At 47.5% G+C, this 19,401-nt stretch overlaps 1 protein-coding gene and 1 non-coding gene across 2 annotated transcripts in view; both read left to right on the forward strand.

Moving 5' to 3' along the window:
* Positions 1–19,401, forward strand: part of Vwa5b1 (von Willebrand factor A domain containing 5B1) — a 43,434-nt gene that overhangs the window by 12,075 nt on the left and 11,958 nt on the right. The window contains exons 7-14 of the mRNA XM_035438890.1: positions 765–941; positions 6,626–6,736; positions 8,708–8,910; positions 9,390–9,504; positions 9,842–10,027; positions 12,397–12,568; positions 14,015–14,199; positions 18,970–19,165. Coding sequence (XP_035294781.1) covers positions 765–941; positions 6,626–6,736; positions 8,708–8,910; positions 9,390–9,504; positions 9,842–10,027; positions 12,397–12,568; positions 14,015–14,199; positions 18,970–19,165 — 1,345 coding nt within the window. The remainder of the gene's footprint in view (positions 1–764; positions 942–6,625; positions 6,737–8,707; positions 8,911–9,389; positions 9,505–9,841; positions 10,028–12,396; positions 12,569–14,014; positions 14,200–18,969; positions 19,166–19,401) is intronic.
* LOC113833904 lies at positions 13,430–13,535 on the forward strand. The gene has a single exon (XR_003482096.1). It is a non-coding gene; the product is annotated as a U6 spliceosomal RNA (small nuclear RNA).

The raw sequence follows: 19,401 nt of genomic DNA on the forward strand, positions 1-19,401 counted from the left end.
CCCAATATACATGTGAGGAGACACCCAGAGGCAGGACTTACCTGATACCACATGGCTGGATGGTGTCAGGGTTGGAGTTCAAACTCAGAACATGCAAAGCTGTGCCTATGCCACTGCCTGTAATCTAGCAGGCACAGCAACCAGGAACAGCCAGCCTGGAAGCTTTGGCTTGGAGTATATGTTTGATCTAGCTCTAGCGCATGATTGGTGAATGACAGGGTGCACGGGGGGTGGGGGGTGGGGGGGAAGCTACCATGAGTCCCCGGGATTCCTCAATTACTCAGGTGTTGTGTGACTTTTTCTGGAGTGATGTGAACAAGTGTCTGTGCACCCAAGATAGGCCACCAACATTGGGCTAAAGAAGTGATTCCATCCCAAATGTGAATTAGTGAACCAGTGAAGATGGGGTCACTTACAGGAGCATGGTTGACTCAAAAGCAGCTGCCACAGCAAACAGCCCAACCTAGCATGAGCAATGATTCCAGGAAGCTGCATCCCTGGAGCTCCCTAGACATCTTGGCACATAGAAGAGTCTCCTCCTCCCAGCAGTTAGTGCTGCCTCTAGAACCCCAGGCAGGTGCCTTGTGAATCCTGTAGGTTTCAGGAACCCCCTGAGACTTGCGACTTGTGTTGATTTCTCAAGCCTTGTAAGTTTAAATATCTTCTTGAGTCTTAAGGATTCTCCCTCCTGTGGAAGGACATGTTTTAGTTAGGAGGAAACAGCTACACCCCACCAAATCTGATAGTGTTCCCTTCTCCTCCAGACAGAAGTCATTCGGAAGCGTCTCCACAAGGACATTCCCCACCACTCCGTCATCATGCTCAACTTCTGTCCTGACCTGCAGTCTGTGCAGCCCAACCTGAGGAAGGCCTATGGGGAGTTCATATTCCTCATTGACAGGAGCAACAGCATGAGCCGGACCAGCATCCAGCGTGTCAAGGTACTGTGTGCAGGACCCTGTCCCCAGGAGCCAGGGCTCAAGTACATTAGCTGTGCTCCCCTATGCCTGGCTTCCAGAGGACTTTCTGTTCCAAGAAACCACTTGTTCAAAATCAGCTTAAGCAGAGACACCTAAACACAATTTGTTCCCAAAATATACCCCTTGAAGTGAAGGGGACAGACATAGAGAAACTGGCCATTTACAAGGCCAGTCCTTCATTTTCTGCTAACTTGTGCTGCAAGCACGCAGAGGGGGCATGGGGGACCCCTGGGATGTGTGGGATACTGGGCTAAGCCCTCAAAGTGTGTCTTGGTGTTTAATCCAATTATCCTAAGAGGTTGCTCCTGTTGTCACTGTTTCCATGTGAGAAAATGGTTCTTGAGAGTTGTAGTCACCTACCCAAGATCACACATGGTCTGTGATCAAACCAGTGGCTGCCTGACTGCTCCCCACCCCCAACCCCACCCAGCATCACAGAGTCACTAGTCATGGCCCCTGGCATATATTAGTAGAACCCAATAGAAAAGATTGGGTTTGCTCTGGGTAGGTAGCTAACTCAGTAAAGTGCTTGGAAGAGCTTGAATTACATTCCCAGAATTCATCTCTAAAATATGTTTTCGGATGTGGTGGCACACACTTGTAGTCTCAGCACTGGGAGGCAGAGAAGGGTGAACCTGTGCAGCTCACTGGCCAGTCAGCCTAGCAAGCCAGTTCCGTTTCAATGGCAGACCTTGAGAACAGCACCCAAAGTTGCCATCTGGTTTCCATGGGCATACACACACACACACACACACACACACACACATTAAAATAAAAACATTGTTATTCTTTTTCCTAATGACTAATGGTGGTCAAGGTTCTGCATGTAGCCATCTTAGGAGAAAATAATAAACTCAAAATGCCAACATAGTCAATACTCTCACAGAGCTCACAGTCAAGTATGGCATACTGACTTGAAAGCCCGTCAGAAGGCCTAGGAGTTTGGCTTGGTTTCCCTGCTTAGGAAGCTCCAAGAAAGAAAGAAAGAGAGAGAGGGGAGAGAGAGAAGGAAGGAAGGAAGGAAGGAAGGAAGGAAGGAAGGAAGGAAGGAAGGAAATAATGCAGAAGAATGATACGAGCCCTCCTCATCCACCCTCTTCCCTGCCAGGAAATCATTAAGCTTGTTACGGAATTATCCAATGTTCCTTTGTTTTGTGACTTCTGCAGGTGTCTGTCTTCCCATGTGGAGTTATGAACTCATTAAGGGAAAGGGCCGTCTCGTCCTCAACTGTCCCCATGTGGCCTATCTCTGCACTTCTGCATAAAACCCCTCACTCTACTTATTGGGTTGAGGAATGGGTTGTAGCTCAGGAGAAAGAGAGAAGGGGAACCAGAAAAGAGTGGGCTCTCCTGTCACTGGAGATTCCATCCTTTCCCCCTTAGCTTGCCCCAGAGCAATAGACTCAGCCAGGAGAGGAGAACGTAGGTGGAATCCACGAGGCCAGCAGCCTCCTAGTCCTCTTAGTCCCTCCTAGTCTTGAATAACGGCAGAAGCAGCATAGATGAGAGCCAAGAGCCTTATGGAAGCATCTTGACACATGCATGTGAGACCTGTGGGGACCTACCCCTGCAGGGCCACCAGAGGTGGAGGCGAGTGGGGAGCTGTCCGAGGTCTGGAGTGCTGAAGTGTGCACTTCCAGGCGGTGTGGCTCTATACACTGTCCCACACCCACGCTGAGACACCCCCTTGATCACCTAGAGTGCCCCAGCATTATAAACCTAAAGCGGTCTTTAGAAAGCATTTCCTACCCTGCCCCCCTCACTTCTGGGGTAGAGAAACTGAATCTTTAAGGGGGTGGAATGCTTTTCCAAACATCACAGGGCTGGCGGAGGGGCCTGGGCCTTCCAGATCTGTGCCCGTTTCTCACACACTGCTTATGAGGAGCAAGCCATGCCCTCTGGTTTTTACAAAGCTCTCTTGTTTGAATAAGTCATTTCTGCTGCATGGCATGGTCGAAGGAGCAATCCCAGGGCCCAGAATCGATTCGGTCACAATTGCTATGTGGCTTTGGACAAACCGATTCTCAATTGTGACTTCATCCTTTCTATGAGGTGAAAAGAATGGATTGATTCAGGGAGGGCAAACGCATGTCATGTGGCCCTTGGCTTCCTTCTCCTCGGCCCAGGGAGGCATCGGTAATTGATCCTGACCCTTCCCCAACACCCCACCCCCACCCCTGCTAAGCCTGAAGTGAGTCTCTGTGTCCTCCTCAGGCAAGCACTCCAGGGAGTTATTATCGTCAAAATGAAATGGTTTATGAGAAGGAATCCACTTCATTAGCTGAAGCCCTCTCCTTTATCCCTTCAGAAATCTCTGACAGTGACTTTCTCTGGTCCACCCGTCAGTCCCCTCTCCCTGTGGAGCCTCCCCTTGCTCTTCTCTAGTTTCATTCTCTGGGCTCAAGGTCATCCCTTCACAAAAGACTCTGAGCTGGTGCAATCCACTCAGCTAAGCATGACCCTTCCAGAGAAAGGCACAGAAATTACTCAGGGAAAGCCTTGCCAAGGATATGGCTGGTGGGGGGTGGAGATGCTTGAGTCATTCATTATGGTCCATTGGGTAGAAGTTTCAGGGAAAGCAAGGCTTAGGGAGGAGGGAAGGAGTAGCAATCCAAACAGCCCATGCCAAAGGGGAAAGTTCAGGCAATTTAATTTCCGGCAGCTGGTCTCAGTCTTCAGCCACCACTTGCTGCCAAAAGCAGGGCTTTAAAATTCTAATAGGTGTGAGTGGAGATGATCTGTACGGATCAGCAGAGTCTCCTGCCAGCAGGAATATGCATTAGTGGCTAATGAAAAAAAGCAGATATTGACTTCTTTCTTGGAGACACAAAATGTATTGACACAGGCAGTTCGGGGAGGCGGCAGGGACATTAATGGAAGCATTTAGTGTGTTTGCAGAGGGAGACAGAGAGGGCTGCAGGGCTGTAGAACTTAGAAGGCTGTATGTTGTGGCAATTGCTGGAATCAACTAGCAGTGTTTGCTTCCATATTCTAGAGTATTATGGTCTGTTTTCCTGAAACTATGCTGAGCGGCCCGAGAGTGGGGAGCTTGAATACACTATACAGGGGCAAAGGGGAGATGTTTCCTTTCCACCTCTGTGCTGAGGCGTAGCCAGCACAAATGAAGACTCCAGAGCTGTGTTGAGGGATGTTTTTTCTTTTTATAACATTTTGTTTATTTTGTGGACATTCTGGGGTGTGTGTGGATACCAGGAGACAACTTGTGAGATTCATCTCTCTCCTTCCATTATATGGGTCTTAGGGATTGGCAGCAGGTGCCATCCTGCTGGGTTTGTAAAAGCCAAAGCCACACACCCAAGTTTTATGGCCCAGAACGATGGCTCAGCTCTCCTGAGCCTCCGCCCACTTCTCTACGAAACAGAGGCATTCTTACTAATACAGAACTCATCGGGCTGGTAACAACCACCACTTATAGTTTCCTCTGTGCCACACTGAGGCTCAGGGAGACCCAAAGTCAAGTAAACAACAGGAAGGTGGGATTTCCATTTCACATGTATCACTGGCCCACTGCCCTATAGTTCATGCAACAGTGGTTAAAGTTGTTTTGTTTTGTTTGTGTTTTGTTTTTCCAGACAGGGTTTCTCTGTGTAGCCTTGGATGTCCTAGAGCTCACTCTGTAGACCAGGCTGGCCTTGAACTCACAGAGATAAATGTGATTGTTAATTGAAATTGCTTAACACTATGGTAGCACACAGTAGTAGGTAGGTATCAATCACTGTGCTGGTCATCATTATTGTCACTTTTCCTCTCGCCATCACGCCCACTTCCTTTCTATATATTGGCATAATGTTGAGATATGTAGCCCAGTTTGGACTGGAAGTTCCTACATAGCCCAGGCTGACCAGTGACATGTAGTGACATGTACCACCATGCCGAGCCTCATTGGTTTCCCCCTATTTTCTCTGTGTGTGTCTTCCTTCCTTCCTTCCTTCCTTCCTTCCTTCCTTCCTTCCTTCCTTCCTTCCTTCCTTCCTTCCTCCCCTTCCTTCCTTCCTCCCCTTCCTTCCTTTCTTCCTTCCTTCCTTCCTTTCTTTCTTTCTGTCTGTCTTCCCTCCGTGTGTGTGTGTGTGTGTGTGTGTGTGTGTGTGTGTGTGTGCGTGTGTGTTGTTATGATAAATCTTTCCACCAAAAGCTGCCTGAGCCCCACCGCCATGTGTGTGCTTTACGCCAGCCACCTGCCCGAGTTAGGCCCAAATGAATACACAGAAACTTGTATTAGGTTCAAAGCTGCTTGGCCAATGACTAGGACTTCTCATCTGTTAGCTCAGTCTTAATTATCATAAATTTATATATGTTATAAGACTTATCAGACGCCTTATTGGCGTCCCTCCTTGTCGGTGGATCACATTGTGTCGCAGGAGCAGGAGCGGAGGGGAAAGAGGGCCCTTCCTGTTTCTCCTTCACTTAAATATGAGTCTCTTTGCTATGTCATTTCCTGCCTGGATCATCACTTCTCTACTACATTTCCCAGAATCCTCTTTGACTCCTAGTCCTGTCTAACTTGCTGTCTCATTGGCCAAACAGTATTTTATTTAACTATCAATAAGATAAACATACACAGTACATTCCCCATCAGTGTGTGTGTGTGTGTGTGTGTGTGTGTGTAGCTTGTACATGAGAATGCAAGTTCATGCATGCATGTAGAAACCAGAGCAGAACACTGGCTACCTTTCCTCCATCATTCTCTACCTTGTGCCTTTAATACAGGTCTCTCCTTGAACCCGAAGCCCACCTTTTCAACTAGGTTGGCTAGCCAGCCTGTTCTCATGATCCCCCTGTCTCCACTCACCGATGCTAGGGTTACAGGCACCCATAGACACACTCAGCTTATTATTTGGGTGATGGGGATGTGAACTTGGGCCCTCATGTTTACAGAGAAAATACTCTCAATCTCTCTAGCCCCACACTATTGTATTTAGCACTTTTATGCAGGTCTCCTGGTGGTGCACAGCTACAGAAGATAGGGATCTCTAATGTTCGGGCTTAGGAGGCCAAGAGGCACGGTTGAATCCTGGCCGCACTCTTTACTAACTGGATGCTTTCCACCAATCATGTGTCCTCTCTGTGTACCCACCTTCCCATCTGTAGAGTGGGGATAACAGTGGGCCTGCGGCTGGGGCTGAACAACAAGGCCACTCGCTTGAAGCACATCATTTGCGTGTAACAAATGCTAGCCAGGAGACCTCCTCAGGGATCTGTCACTGCTTAGTGACAGGATGATGCTGTTGCAGGGTCCCTGGATGAGGGCCAAATGCCATGAGATCAACACAATGTGCCCTTCCCTCAAGGTCGAGTTTGCTTTAGCAGAGCGGAATGGGCAAACCCTGCTCCTTTCACCTCTCAAAGTCAGCAGGAGGTGATGGGGAGCTCAGAGGTCACTGCAGAGGGGTTTTGATGAGTCAGGCCTGCTGCATGGAGGAGGAGCCACATGCTGATACAGCTTTAATGGGTCAGCTCCTGTCAAGAGCGGCAGACTCTATGATACACAGAGGAGTGCTGGGTGCCACAGGCTGACAGGTTCCTGTGGAGGTGGCTCCATGCTGGAAATGGCAGCACTGGTGTGTGGTGACATCATAGCAGTAGCCCCTGTCTGAGCCCTGAGGATCCCTTTTCTTGCCTGGCAGGAGGCCATGTTGGTGGCCCTTAAGAGCCTCAGGCCGGCCTGTCTCTTCAATGTCATTGGTTTTGGATCCACATTTAAGACCGTCTTTGCTTCCAGTCAGATCTACAATGAGGTAAGGAGAGGAAAAATCTGGTCCTGGGTGGGTGATGGGTAGTGGTGAGCAGAAAAAGAGGAAGGGAACAGCGAAGAGGTCATGCTGGGGACAGCCTCAGACACTGCCTACCCAGCAGGTTAAAGCAAAACCATGCTTACTGGTGCCTCCAGAAGTCTTCTGCCTGTTACAATAAGGTTTGTGAGAATGTGGGCATGGAGATCGGGGACAGAGGACAGGGGACACCTATCAGGCCCATGGCCTGCCATCTACCACACCTCTACCTCTTGAAGACCGTGGGTTCATCCAAGGCTGGACTACAGAAATGATGGTGACAGACAATTGCACGGCCAAGTGACTGAGGAGATGGCTGCAGGGGTCCTTAGAAGGCTAAGGCTTAGATGCTATTTGGAACAAAAGGATTCTGGCCCTAACACCAAAACTGGGGCATTCTACCAAGGGCTGAGAGAAGGGAAAAGAGGAGGTGTGTGAGGAAGGAGAAAGGGAGGGACACGGTCACCATTGGCTACTTATTACTAAAAGTAAAGGATGCATAGATCTTTAAAATAAAAAGAGAAATACATGTTGAGCCAGAGGTGGTGGCGCATGTCTGTGATCCTAGTACTGGAAAAGCAGAAGCAGGAGAATCAGAAGTTCAAGGACAGCCTCAGCTACATAGTGAGTTTGAGGCTAGCCTGGGCTACATGACACCCTGTCTTGGACAAGCAAAACTAAGAATGCCTGTTGGTTGCTAATTTTTAGATCTAGATAATCAAAAGGAAAAAATGTTTTAATCTCCTGTGATGACATCCGTCTGACAAAAACAAAAATGATAAGGAAAAGAAGTGCTGTTTCCAGGCCACCTTCTGTGAATTTACAGACATTTTCAAGACAGGGACTAGGTCTTCCATACTGTGACATGACCTACTTTCCTAGTCTGTCATGAACATATTGTCATGCAGGAAAATTTCCATCTGTGACATCATTTTAATGACTTCCTGGGATTTATTTATGAAGCCTGGAAGCTGGCTTTTCCATAGCCCCCAGGTTTTTCTACTTAGTCATTTTTACTTATAGATTTTCCCATGCATCTTTGCCTGTCCCCTGGGTATGAATTCAAAGCTACATATCCATTATAAGTCTTGATATTGACAATATTGACCATTGGTGCTATTCTTTTTTTAAAAAAAAAATAGAGTTTTGCATAGTCTAGGCTGATTCCAACCCACTATATAGTTAGGAATGATCTTGGTGGATCTGGAGTGTATTACAGGCTTGCCCCCACCACACCTTGTTTATATGGGGTTGGGAGCAGAACTCGGGGCTTGCCTGTCTGCTAGGTAAGCACACTACCAACAGATCCACATCCCAACATCAGTATTGACCATTCCTTCTAAGTTCCTCCAAACATGGATACAGAAAGAGAATCTTCTAGAGCCAGGGTCAGGAGATGGTATCCAGAGAGACTCAACTCCTACTGCAATACCATCTACCTGATGCCAGTAATACTTGGCAAGCCAGTCCCCACAAGGTTGGTCCAGGAGGTGGGGAATCTGAAGCCCAAGCCAGGAAAACAAGCATCTTCTCAAAGTAACATGGGAGTCAGCACCAGAGCTGGATTACAGTGTTAATGTCTGAGGAGGCCCAGTACTGTGTTCTTTCTTCCATGTCACCTACTTCCCTTACCAGGCAGAGAGCTTTATTTGAGTTGAGGAGTCAAGAGCTCAAAATTTCACATTTTTTCCAGGGGTGCTTGTATTTCCAAAGAAGAATCTAGGAAGGACAATATTGTCATTATTCTGCAAAGGGTGACATTTTAGACATTGACAGTGGATGAATTACATCAGTGGCTGACTTTTCCCTATGGGTGGGCAGGGGTGTGCCTGAACTAAGAGCCAGAGAACAGAATTCATCCTCAGGGGGCCACTTAGAGACTCCGTGCCATGTGGTGAACCTAGGGCCTGTCTGCCCTGCCACGGTCCTTCCTTGCAGGAGAACTTGGCCACGGCATGTGACTGCATCCAAAGAACACGAGCTGACATGGGCAACACCAACATCCTCTCCCCTCTCAAGTGGGTCCTCCGGAAGCCAGTGCACCATGGTCACCCCAGGACCCTCTTCCTGATCACGGATGGGGCCGTGAACAACACAGGGAAGGTTCTAGAGCTGGTGCGGAATCACGCCTCTTCTACCAGGTGAGCCCAGCATGCAGGTCTAGGGTCCGATTACCCCAGGCTGCCTGAGTTTGGGGGAACCCAAACCAGAACAAAATGTGCAGTGGAAGAGGGAGAAGATAGCACCTGCATTTCCCATAGTGCCTTGTTTCTGGGTTGCTGAGCAATGCTTTCCGTGTTTGCCCCCTTTTCCCTCTCCTAAGATGAGGAGGGGTGAGTTGTCCACACCTCAGCATGCAAGTCCAAGTGTAGCTTAAGGAGAAACTGCTGCCAGTGCTGACTGGGAGTTGATTGCAGTGTGTGTGTGTGTGTGTGTGTGTGTGTGTGTGTGTGTGTGTGTGTGTGTGTGTGTGTGTGGTGTGTATGTCCATGATAGCTCCTCCTCCTCCCCAAGCTTTTGCCTAAAGACAAAGCCATCTCTAAGCTGCTTCTGCTGGACCACAGTCTCTTATCCCACTGGGTACAATGACCCAGAGCTACCTCTCTGTCCCTGTCTCCAGGTGCTATAGTTTTGGAATTGGACCCAGTGTCTGCTTCCGACTGGTGAAAGGACTGGCATCTGTAACCAAGGGCACTGCAGAGTTCCTGGAGGAGGGGGAACGGCTTCAACCAAAGGTACACAGAAGGGCCTCCAGCATCTCCCAGTCCTGCAGCGTAGCAGCCCAGAGGGTGAGGTTGAGATGCCACCCCCAAATTTGAGCTCTATGCTGGGCCATTGAGCTAATCACAGCCACACTTAGATCGCCTGGTTTTCTCTTTTATAAGCTTGGAGATGAGGGCAAAGATCCATTCCAAGAGTCTAAGGAGTTCAGAGGTTCATCCACTGCTGGACCAGCTACCCCAAGCCTCTGTGCCTTCCTCCCCTGGAGATCACATTCTCACCATCTTTTTATCTCCTCATCTCCCCACATCCTCCCCACACATCATCTACTCCTTCTGACCCGCCCAACAGATGATCAAATCCTTGAAGAAGGCCATGGCCCCAGTGCTGAGTGATGTGACTGTGGAGTGGGTGTTCCCTGACAACACAGAGGTCCTGATCTCACCTGTCAGCACCAACTCCCTATTCCCTGGAGAACGGCTGATGGGATACGGCATTGTGTGCGATGCTTCCTTGTACATTTTCAATTCCAGATCTGTGAGTACCTCAGACGTGTGGGAGATTGTCTGAGGAGGTGCCTCCTCGCCCCGCTCCCATTGCTCATCATGGTTGGCTTTTACGGAGTTACAAACTCAATGCCTAAAGTGGCTAAGTATAAAATGAACTTAGTGCATTAAAAGACAGGAGCTGGGTGCATGGCTCAGTCAGTTGAGTGTTTGCCATGCTGCAGAGGACCTGAGTTCAATCCCATGTGTAGAAATGCTAGGTACAGTGGCATGCACTTGTCTTCAGGCCTTTATACACATGTGTACACATGTGCACCCCCCCCACACACACACACAAGAATATGCATGCTCAGTTGCTTGTAAAGCAGACATGTATTTAAAAAATAATAAAAATGATGGGCTGGAGAGATGGCTCAGAGGTTAAGAGCACCGACTGCTCTTCCAGAGGTCCTGAGTTCAGTTCCAAGCAACCACATGGTGGCTCACAACCATCTGTTATGAGATCTGGTGCCCTCTTCTGGTGTGCAGATATACATGGAAGCAGAATGTTGTATACATCATAAATAGATAAAATAAAATCTTTAAATAATAATAATGATAATGATGATGATGATGATGAAAGAGAGAAGCCATGAAGGACAGCAACCATTGCTGAACTCCTAGATAAGGCCAAAGGAGCAGAAGGGAGCATGTCCAGATAACTAGGGTTCACCTGACTAACCTAGAAAGCCTCCCTTCATTGTATTAAAATGTTTCTGTCCTGAGACACAGGCCATATATGGGATGCGTTTCTAAGAATAACTGGAATGCTATATGAAATGTCTAGAATTTTTAATTTAATATGAATATGTAATGGAAGGTGGGCTATTCAACTGCACAGAGAAAGTTCTAAACAAAATACTGGCCTTGTTTTTTTTTTCATGGTCTATGTTGTATTTAATTTTAATTATACTTGGAGCCCTGAAAGACACTAGATTATCAATACACATTCCCACTGAGGGACCCAACCAAGTCATCAACTCATTCTCTTGGACTGGTGAAATTGTGGAGGCGAGGTAAAGTGCCTGCCTCAGCCTCACAAGTGTGAGGAAGCGAATTTCACCCCAGAACCCACATATTCAGGAAGTGTTGTGGCTGCATTTAATCCCAGAGCTGGGAAGGTGAAGATAAGAGGATCCACCCCCAGGGCCTGAGTCTATTGACAAACTCCAGGACCCTGAGACTCTGTCTCAAGGAGGTAGACAGTGATGAGTGATGCTGAGGATGATATCCAAGGTTGTTTCTGGCTTCCACACACAGACCCACACTTGTGCATTCTCATGTGTGTGGACAGACATACAAACATGCACACATGCGCACACATCATTTTTCAAAATTCTGTTTTCTTCGCCCACGAGACCGGCCATCTCCTGCTACTGGCAGATGCTGGGTAAACAGCACCTTCATATGCTGTTGATGGAAGTGTAACTGCCCATTGCCCTCCTGCAAGCCAATCTAGAAATAGCTTGTGAAATCAGAAATACATGAATCTTGCAGTCCAGAAATGTCACTCCTAGGTGCTGCCCCAGAGATGTAACAGCAATGTAATGGATTTATGACAACAGATCATACCGTGGTAAAGACAAACAGACATGAAGCAAATGCTTCACATTGAAAGGTAGTGGAATGTTATACAGCCAGGTGTTAAAGACAATGGTTATCAGTAGTGGACTTTTATACGGCCAGGTGTTAAAGATGGTAGTGGAATGTTACAAAGCCAGGTGTTAAAGACAATGGTTAGCAGGCAGAGTGTTTTAACTACAAAAGTCAAGAAACTAATAAATGTGTATGGTGGTCTGGTTTTTATAAAATAAAGCCTGACTACATGACTTCCAAAATTGTGCTCTGTTGTGTACGTGTGTGTGTGTGTGTGTGTGTGTGTGTGTGTGTGTGTGTGTGTGTGTGCCATGAAGAGCAGAATGAAAGAACATGTAGTTAATCTATTAGGAGACAAGAATGAAATTGAGAATTAGATTTTTAAATTTTTTCAGTGGACAAAGTCAATGATTTTAAATATCTCCATAATAGAAGAATAAATTCTATTCTTATTCTTTCTCTCATTTTTGTTTTCATATTATGTTGTTGAGACACAATTGTACTTTGTAGCCCAGGCTGGCCTGGAACTTGCTATGAAGTTCAGGCTACAGATGTGAGCCGCAATGTCCAGCTCCATGTTCACCATCTTTTGATCAGAAATTCACCTCAGTTCTCCAAACAAACAAGCAAGCACTCTCTCCTTAGTGTTCTAGGTCCTCAGAGGTGGACTCCTACCCAAGCCCCCTACCACACACCCTGTGCTGCCACGGAAGTCTTTGCTGAGTCTAACTTTACTCTCACTCTTCTTCCCTCTCCTGTGTCCAGGACAAACGGCGAAAGTACGGCACGCTGCACACCCAGGAGTCCAGCAGCTCTGTTTTCTACCACTCTCAGGATGAGGGACTTGGCACAGACAGTGGGAACTGTGCCAAAATCTTCAACCCAGGGCATACCAACGATGCCCAACCATGCAATGGAGACTCCCCCACCCACCACGGTTGGTCCTCTTCTTTCTGCTCTGTTCTGTTCCCTTTTCCATGGAAGCCATAATGATTGCTGCCTTATATTGAGCATTTACTGTGTGCTAAGCATTTGATAAAAACTATCTCTGGAACCAGTTAGCAGCTGTGGGTGTGCACAGGATGATATCCACGGTACAGACCAGTCGGCAGCTGTGGGAGTGGATATGATGATACCCACGGTACAGACAAGGAGACAGTCTACAGAATCTCAGCAACTGACTAAGCTTTGGATGCGAAAGAGGGGGTCAGCCTAGACCTGTGTGCCTCTGTTGAGTTTAACGGCATTTTCAAGGAGCATTTACTGATTATTTGACAAGGAGTATAGTGTGTGTCGGGGGTGGGGGCAATAGGGTGGCTCCCACCTGGCACCTGCCCTCCAAGATCCTCCCTTTAGACACAAAGCACCAAACTGACCTTAACTCTGATAAGCCGAGGAACAGAAACAACAACTGTCCCCACGGAGAGAGAAAAGCACACCTGCGCAAGTTCATAGACAGCTGAGGACTGGTTCTTAGCCGTGGGAAGGGAGAGGAGGGGCCTGCCAGAAGAAGCACTCAGGCCGAGCCATGGAGGCATGGCACATAGTCAGCACTGGTCATTGGCTACTCATCTATGTCAGTTTTCGCTGACCACACAGCATCTCTAAAAGGGGATCAGAGGGTGCTGGGAGATGGCTCAGTGGGTAAAGTGCTTGTTGAGAAATCGTGAGTTTGGATTCCTAGCTAAAGCACAGTATTGGGAGGTAGAGACTGGAGGATCCAGGGGCATGCTGGTAAATCTAGCTTATTAGTGAGCTCCAGTCCATGAGAGATCCTGTTAAAAGAATACAGTGGGCTGTTCACCTCAGCAGCAACATATACTAAAACTAGAATGATATGCAGAAGATTAGCATGGCCCCTGCACAAAGATGACAGGCAAATGCATGCAGCATTCTATAGTGTTGAATAAATTCAACACAAAATAAATGCAAATAAAAGTAAAAATCGTAAGACTGGGACCGGGGAAATGTCTCAGCCAGCCAAGTGCTTACTACACCAGCAAGAGGGCCAGAGTTTGGATCCACAGAACCCATTGAAAATGACTTGGGTGCAAACAATTGAGGAAGATTCCTGACATCAACTTTGGGTCCTACGCATGCACATGCGTGCGTGTGTGTACATACACACACACACACACACACACACACACACACACACACACACACTGGAGAGGCTAGAAGGGACAGTTGTAGGAAGACAGACCAGGGCCAGACCTGGCAACGTTTTGGATGCTAAGGGAAGCACATGCACATATTTCTGTAAGAAAACAGAAACTTAAGACATTTGAGAGCAGGATGCAGGACAATGGCATGTTAGTCCCTTTCTTTCCCTACTACCCTTCACCCTGATAGCTCCTCTCTTACTACCCTTGCCCACGTCTAGATGTCTCCCAGAGACGGAGGGCGTACAGCACCAACCAGATCTCTAGTCAGAGGATCTGCCCAAGGGCTACCACAGCCAGTGACCCCACTGGGACTACCAAGAAACACCCACTGCGTAAAGCCAAGGTGCAGGACCTTGCCAATCAGAGCAGCTCGGAGAGCCAGCGTTGGCAGATTGACCTGAAGGTACCTAAGCAGGGTAGGGTGGGAGGGGCTCGGAAGTGCTTGGATTGGCTATGGCTCACACATAACAACAAAGATGGATGTTTATCACTAGTTAACATTGGATATCAGGTAGAACTCAGGTACAGATCCAGCTAATGCCAAGCCTCCCGATGATGTTAGTTTTCATTTGAAGCATATTTATTGATGACCCCTCAGACAGGTCATCTCTGGCTTAGAAAGTCACCCCTCCATCCTTAACTGAACATTTATCTGACAACTTCCAATGCCTTTCTAATCATGCCACTCACTGCTCAGTATGGTTGCCCAGCCCCTGTACACAGCACTTCCCCATTGGCCCAGGGCACTCGTATAGAGTCTTGTTGTTAGGTTTTATGGTACCTGGGAGAGGAGGGGGTTTGGGGACCATCCACCCTCACTTGGTACAGATGTGGCAACTGAAGGTCAGAGAAGTAAGCTGACTTAACCAGACCCACACAGCCAGCCTGTGGATTTGACCCTGGAAGCCCTGGCCTTCAGGGTTCTTGCCTTCCCTCCATCACACTGCTGATCCTTCCATAACTGGACAGTCACCAAGGGCAAAGGAAATAGGAATCAGAGCCACCACAGGAAAGGTCACCAGTGTCCTGTTAGGTCAGTCCTCAACCACCTCAGCACTGCTGCTGTCAAGGCTCTACCATAGAGGCTGCTCCTAGGCATGATAGAATGTCTCTTGGGTCAGCAGGATAAAACTACCCAGTTGAGACCACTATGCTAAAGCATGTCATGACTTAATCATTTTCTTCAGGACAGAAACCATGCAGATTTGTCCTAAGTATGTGAGTCAAAGCAGCATCCCACCATCTGCAGTGTGCCTTCCTTCTCCGCCACATCCTCTCCCAATCTCCACACACGCATGGGCCACACACCTCCTGGACACTGGGGACTCTCCTCTGTGCTTCTCTGGGGACCCTCGGTGTTCTTGGTATATGTTAGTTAGTCTTGGAGTCAGGCACTCTTCTCATGCATTTCTGAAGCCCTCTGAACCCCACCACCTCATCTACAAGATGGGGAGAATGTATGTAGATGGGTGATCTGCCACCCACCAGCAGGTAGAGTGGGAGTGAACTCCAGGTGGAGAAGGCGCCCAGGCTTTAGTGGATTCAAGATGCAGTCCTGGTCCAGTGTCTGGCCGTAGCCAGTGTTCTTTGATGGCAGCTGCACTCACTGAGTGCTCTGGGCAAGCTAGCTACCTTTCTTCTTCCTATCTTTCTCCATCTCTTTCCCCTCTCCTCCCTGACTTTCTCCCACCATCTCTCACCAGCTCTCCACTGTGTGTGTGTGTGTGTGTGTGTGTGTGTGTGTGTGTGTGTATTCCCCAAATTCTGGCTGGTTGAATCTGAAAGCTAGCATGTGGATACCTCTGTTGCCATGGAAACTGTAGCAGAGTCCATTTCTCTCTGACCCATTATGGGTGGTGGTAAGGTCAGTGGAGGGGTCAGGGAGTGGCATCTGGGCACCTGCCCCCCAAAAGTACCCTAAAAGTGGCCAGTCTTCTTTTCTTTCATGCCTTGAACTATATCGGTCCTTGACCTAGAGACACACACACCCCAATATTTACTAATACATACTTAATAGTGTGGAGAGACCCCCCAATGTTTACTGATATCTCCCAAATTACATTACACCTGGTAAGTGATTTTGTCTTCTCATTCCCCTGCAAGGTCATGTATGTGGTCTAAGAATCTGGAAATTCATTTTAGCTTAATATTCTTCCATCACAAAAGTAATACATACTATTCAACATTTGGAATTAAATCTTTCAAACAGTTCAGTTGGGTATAAAGTACAAATAAAGTCTCCTTCCCCTACACCAACGCACACTTGGTTCCAAGTATGTCTTTCTAGAAATACCATGCACATACACGTATATACGGAACACATGCATATTTTAATAGCTGCTAATGCAAATTACCCTCCAACATAGTGTCTTAATACTTTTTTAAAATAAGTTCTTATCACATTTGTTTCCGCTGTGTGCACATTTGGGTGGGCAAGTGGGCGTGCATGTGTCTGCACCCTTGTGAGGTTAGAGGACAATTCCTGGGAGTCAGTTCTCTTTCCACCATGTGGGTCCAAGGGATCAAACTCCGGATGTCAGGGTTGGTGGCAAGTACCTCTACCAGCTGAGACATCTCACTGGCCTGCTTAATGGCATCTGGGTTCATGCTCACATACAGTAAAATCACTCTTTCTGATGAACAACAGTTCTCTGAGGCTGACAACCACCAAGTTTATTCTTTGATACCATTGAGATATAGATCTGTCATAATTTAATATTTAAGGTAATTTTTCTCAACTACCTTCTCACAGTGCTATGAAAAAAAAAAACACCCTCACTCAATATTGTGTGATACTTCATTGCATGGTTATACCATAACCTACTTCTTCTCCCCTACTGATGGAGATATAGTTTCCAGAATTTTTTTAAGTCCGGGTGTCACTGTGTAACTCTGACTGGCATGGAACTCGCTGCATAGACCAAGCTGGCTTCAAATTCACAGAGATCTATTTCTCTTTGCCTCCTAAGTGCTAGAATTAAAGGCATTGCTACCTCACCCAGCTAGTTACCTGAACTTTATTCAGATTATCAATACTGCAACAAATACACACGACTTGCACATAGACCCTTGTGCCCCTATGGTTCCCACAGGATTGAATTTGTAAGAGTAAGATCACTTTCGCAGGTAGTCCATGGATTTCAACTGGTGATTGATAGACAGCACATTGTCCCAGTTTGTACCACTGCCACTCCCATTTACCATTCATAAGAGACCTTGACACATTGAGACCAAACATTCAGATATTTGCCAATCTCTAATATGGAAAGATGCAACTTGTGTTAACAGCCATGGTTCAGAACATTTCCACTTAGCTTATTGGTATGTTCGATACAAACTACTTTCATAATACATGCCCCCACTATTCTAATTTTGTCTTTTCCCTCCAATTACATGGGAGATATTTTTTCTTTTCTGTTTAAGACCAGAAAAAGAATAGTTGCTTATTGAGCACACTGGAAGAGAGCAAATGGGTTGGGCAGTAGGTATGGTGCCACCTTCCCCTTAGGGCAATGCCACATGAGGCAAGGGGATGAGGTGTCTTCCTGTGTTTGGAAGAAGTTTCCTTGCATGTAGCTTCTGGGCATATAGTTTTTCATGAGGAGGAGGGCAGTCTGGATTGGCTGGTTAATGCTCCTAGGATCTTAGCATGAGTTGCCATGGGTGTACCATCCAGACATATAATCAGTCTCTGTCATGCAAATCAGGGCAGCCCTGGTCCAAGGCTAAAGTCACCTGGCTCTGGGCTGTACTTCAGTGGGCTCATGTTCTGTCATGATCCCTGAGTCCCACATGGTGGAAGAACTCCTTTCATGTGTGTCCTCTAACCACACATGCTCACTGCTTTACACACTGCTTTACACAGAAACACGCGTGGAAAGGAAATTAAAATGCACTTTTTAACAAACACATGTTTTTACAGAAGTCAGTGGTTGGGTAGGAGTCAAAGGATCCTGAATTCCCAGGAAACCCAAGCGATACCAAGAGCATTTTCTTTAAAAAAGTAAAGAAAAAGAAAGAAAGAAAGAAAGAAAGAAAGAAAGAAAGAAAGAAAGAAAGAAAAAAGAACTCCATCATCCATGGTACAAGGGTATTTCCCATCTACCCCTTGGCTTTCAGATGCTTGTTTATACCAAGCCCAAGAACAGATAGATGAAATCATCAAAACAGACCAAAAAGCCTGTAAACAGCACCGAACACACATGCAAGCTTTGTAGGGATAGTATAGCGAATTGATAAACTGCAGAGAGCCCACTGTATTCAGCAAACAGTGCTGAGATCTGCACCATTTGGAAAATCAAAGTAAAAGCTGGTTCCCATCGCCCCACAGGAAAATAAACTGCATACAAATCAAAGACTTAAAACACACAAACAAAAATAACAAAACTTGTAGAAAAAAATTTTTGAGGGTGGGGAAGACCTTTCAAGCACAACATATGGAGAGACATAAGGGGGAGGATTGGTAATTTTAACTACACACAAAAAAAGGTTTTAAGCTTTATGCCAAAAAGGAAAGTGGGTTTGGAATTCTCCATGGCACATGATTCTCTGCACCTTGGAGTTGACCAGTGTGGCCTGGGAGTTTTCTGGTTTCTGTTTCTCATGGGTGGTGGAAACTAAGTCATGAGTCCCTGGTTCCCTGAGGGGCCTTCCCTGGGAAGAACTGTGGAACAGAGAGAGAGAGAGAGAGAGAGAGAGAGAGAGAGAGAGAGAGAGAAGAGGAAGCAGAAAGCGTTGCAGGGGGCCAAAGAAGGAGGCCCCCAGTCAATTGACTTCACCTCCTCTTTCATTTCTCGTCTTTCTTCCCCTCCTCCTCCTTTAATCCTCCTCTCCCTCCTCCTCCTATTCCTCTTCTCCACCCTCCCTCCCTCCCTCCCCTCTCCTTCTCTTGCGCCCCCTCCTCCTCATGCCCCTTTCTCCTCTCCATCCTTTCTTCTCCTCCTCATCCCCTGTTACCACCCCCTCCTCCTTCCCATGCCCCTTTCTCCTCCTCTCCCTCCTCCCTTCTCCTTCCCCTTGCCCTTCCTTGCCGCTCCCCTCTTCCTCCTCCTCACACCTCTCTCCATCTGCTTCCCTTCCTATTTCTCTTGCCTCCCTCCTCCCACCCCACCCCGGTCCTCCACTTGCATCCCTCTCCCTCCTCCCTTCCCCTGCTCTCTGCTTTCCTCCTTAGCCCTTACTCAACAGTGGCCATGACCTGAGCCAGGGCCCCAGACTGCATGGCCCAGGAGCCCGCAGGCCCTCCCTGCTGCCTCAAGACTGTCAACCCTTGCTGGTCTCTGGCCAGGAGACCCAGTACTGGAGCTCTATGAGGGAACTGGATCTTGGTTCCAGCCCTAAGTCTGCCCTTGAAAGCTCTGAGGACCTGGGTAAGTCAAGGTCCAAGATCTGAGGGGATAGAAAGGCTATGGCCCAGTTTTAGATGACAGGGACAGAGGACCAGCGCCTGCCTCTGCGCCTTTGTGTCACTCTTGCTCTGAGAACAAACTCTTGCTGTCTAGTCCCACCTTCTCCACTCAACCTGACTGTCCCACCCCATCTATCCAGCCCCTCAGGGACAAGCTTCCTGAAAGGTGGATCTGTGCCTCTCTGGGACAAGCCCAGG

The sequence above is a fragment of the Cricetulus griseus genome, chromosome 2, assembly GCF_003668045.3.
Source record: "Cricetulus griseus strain 17A/GY chromosome 2, alternate assembly CriGri-PICRH-1.0, whole genome shotgun sequence".
Lineage (NCBI taxonomy): Eukaryota > Metazoa > Chordata > Mammalia > Rodentia > Cricetidae > Cricetulus > Cricetulus griseus.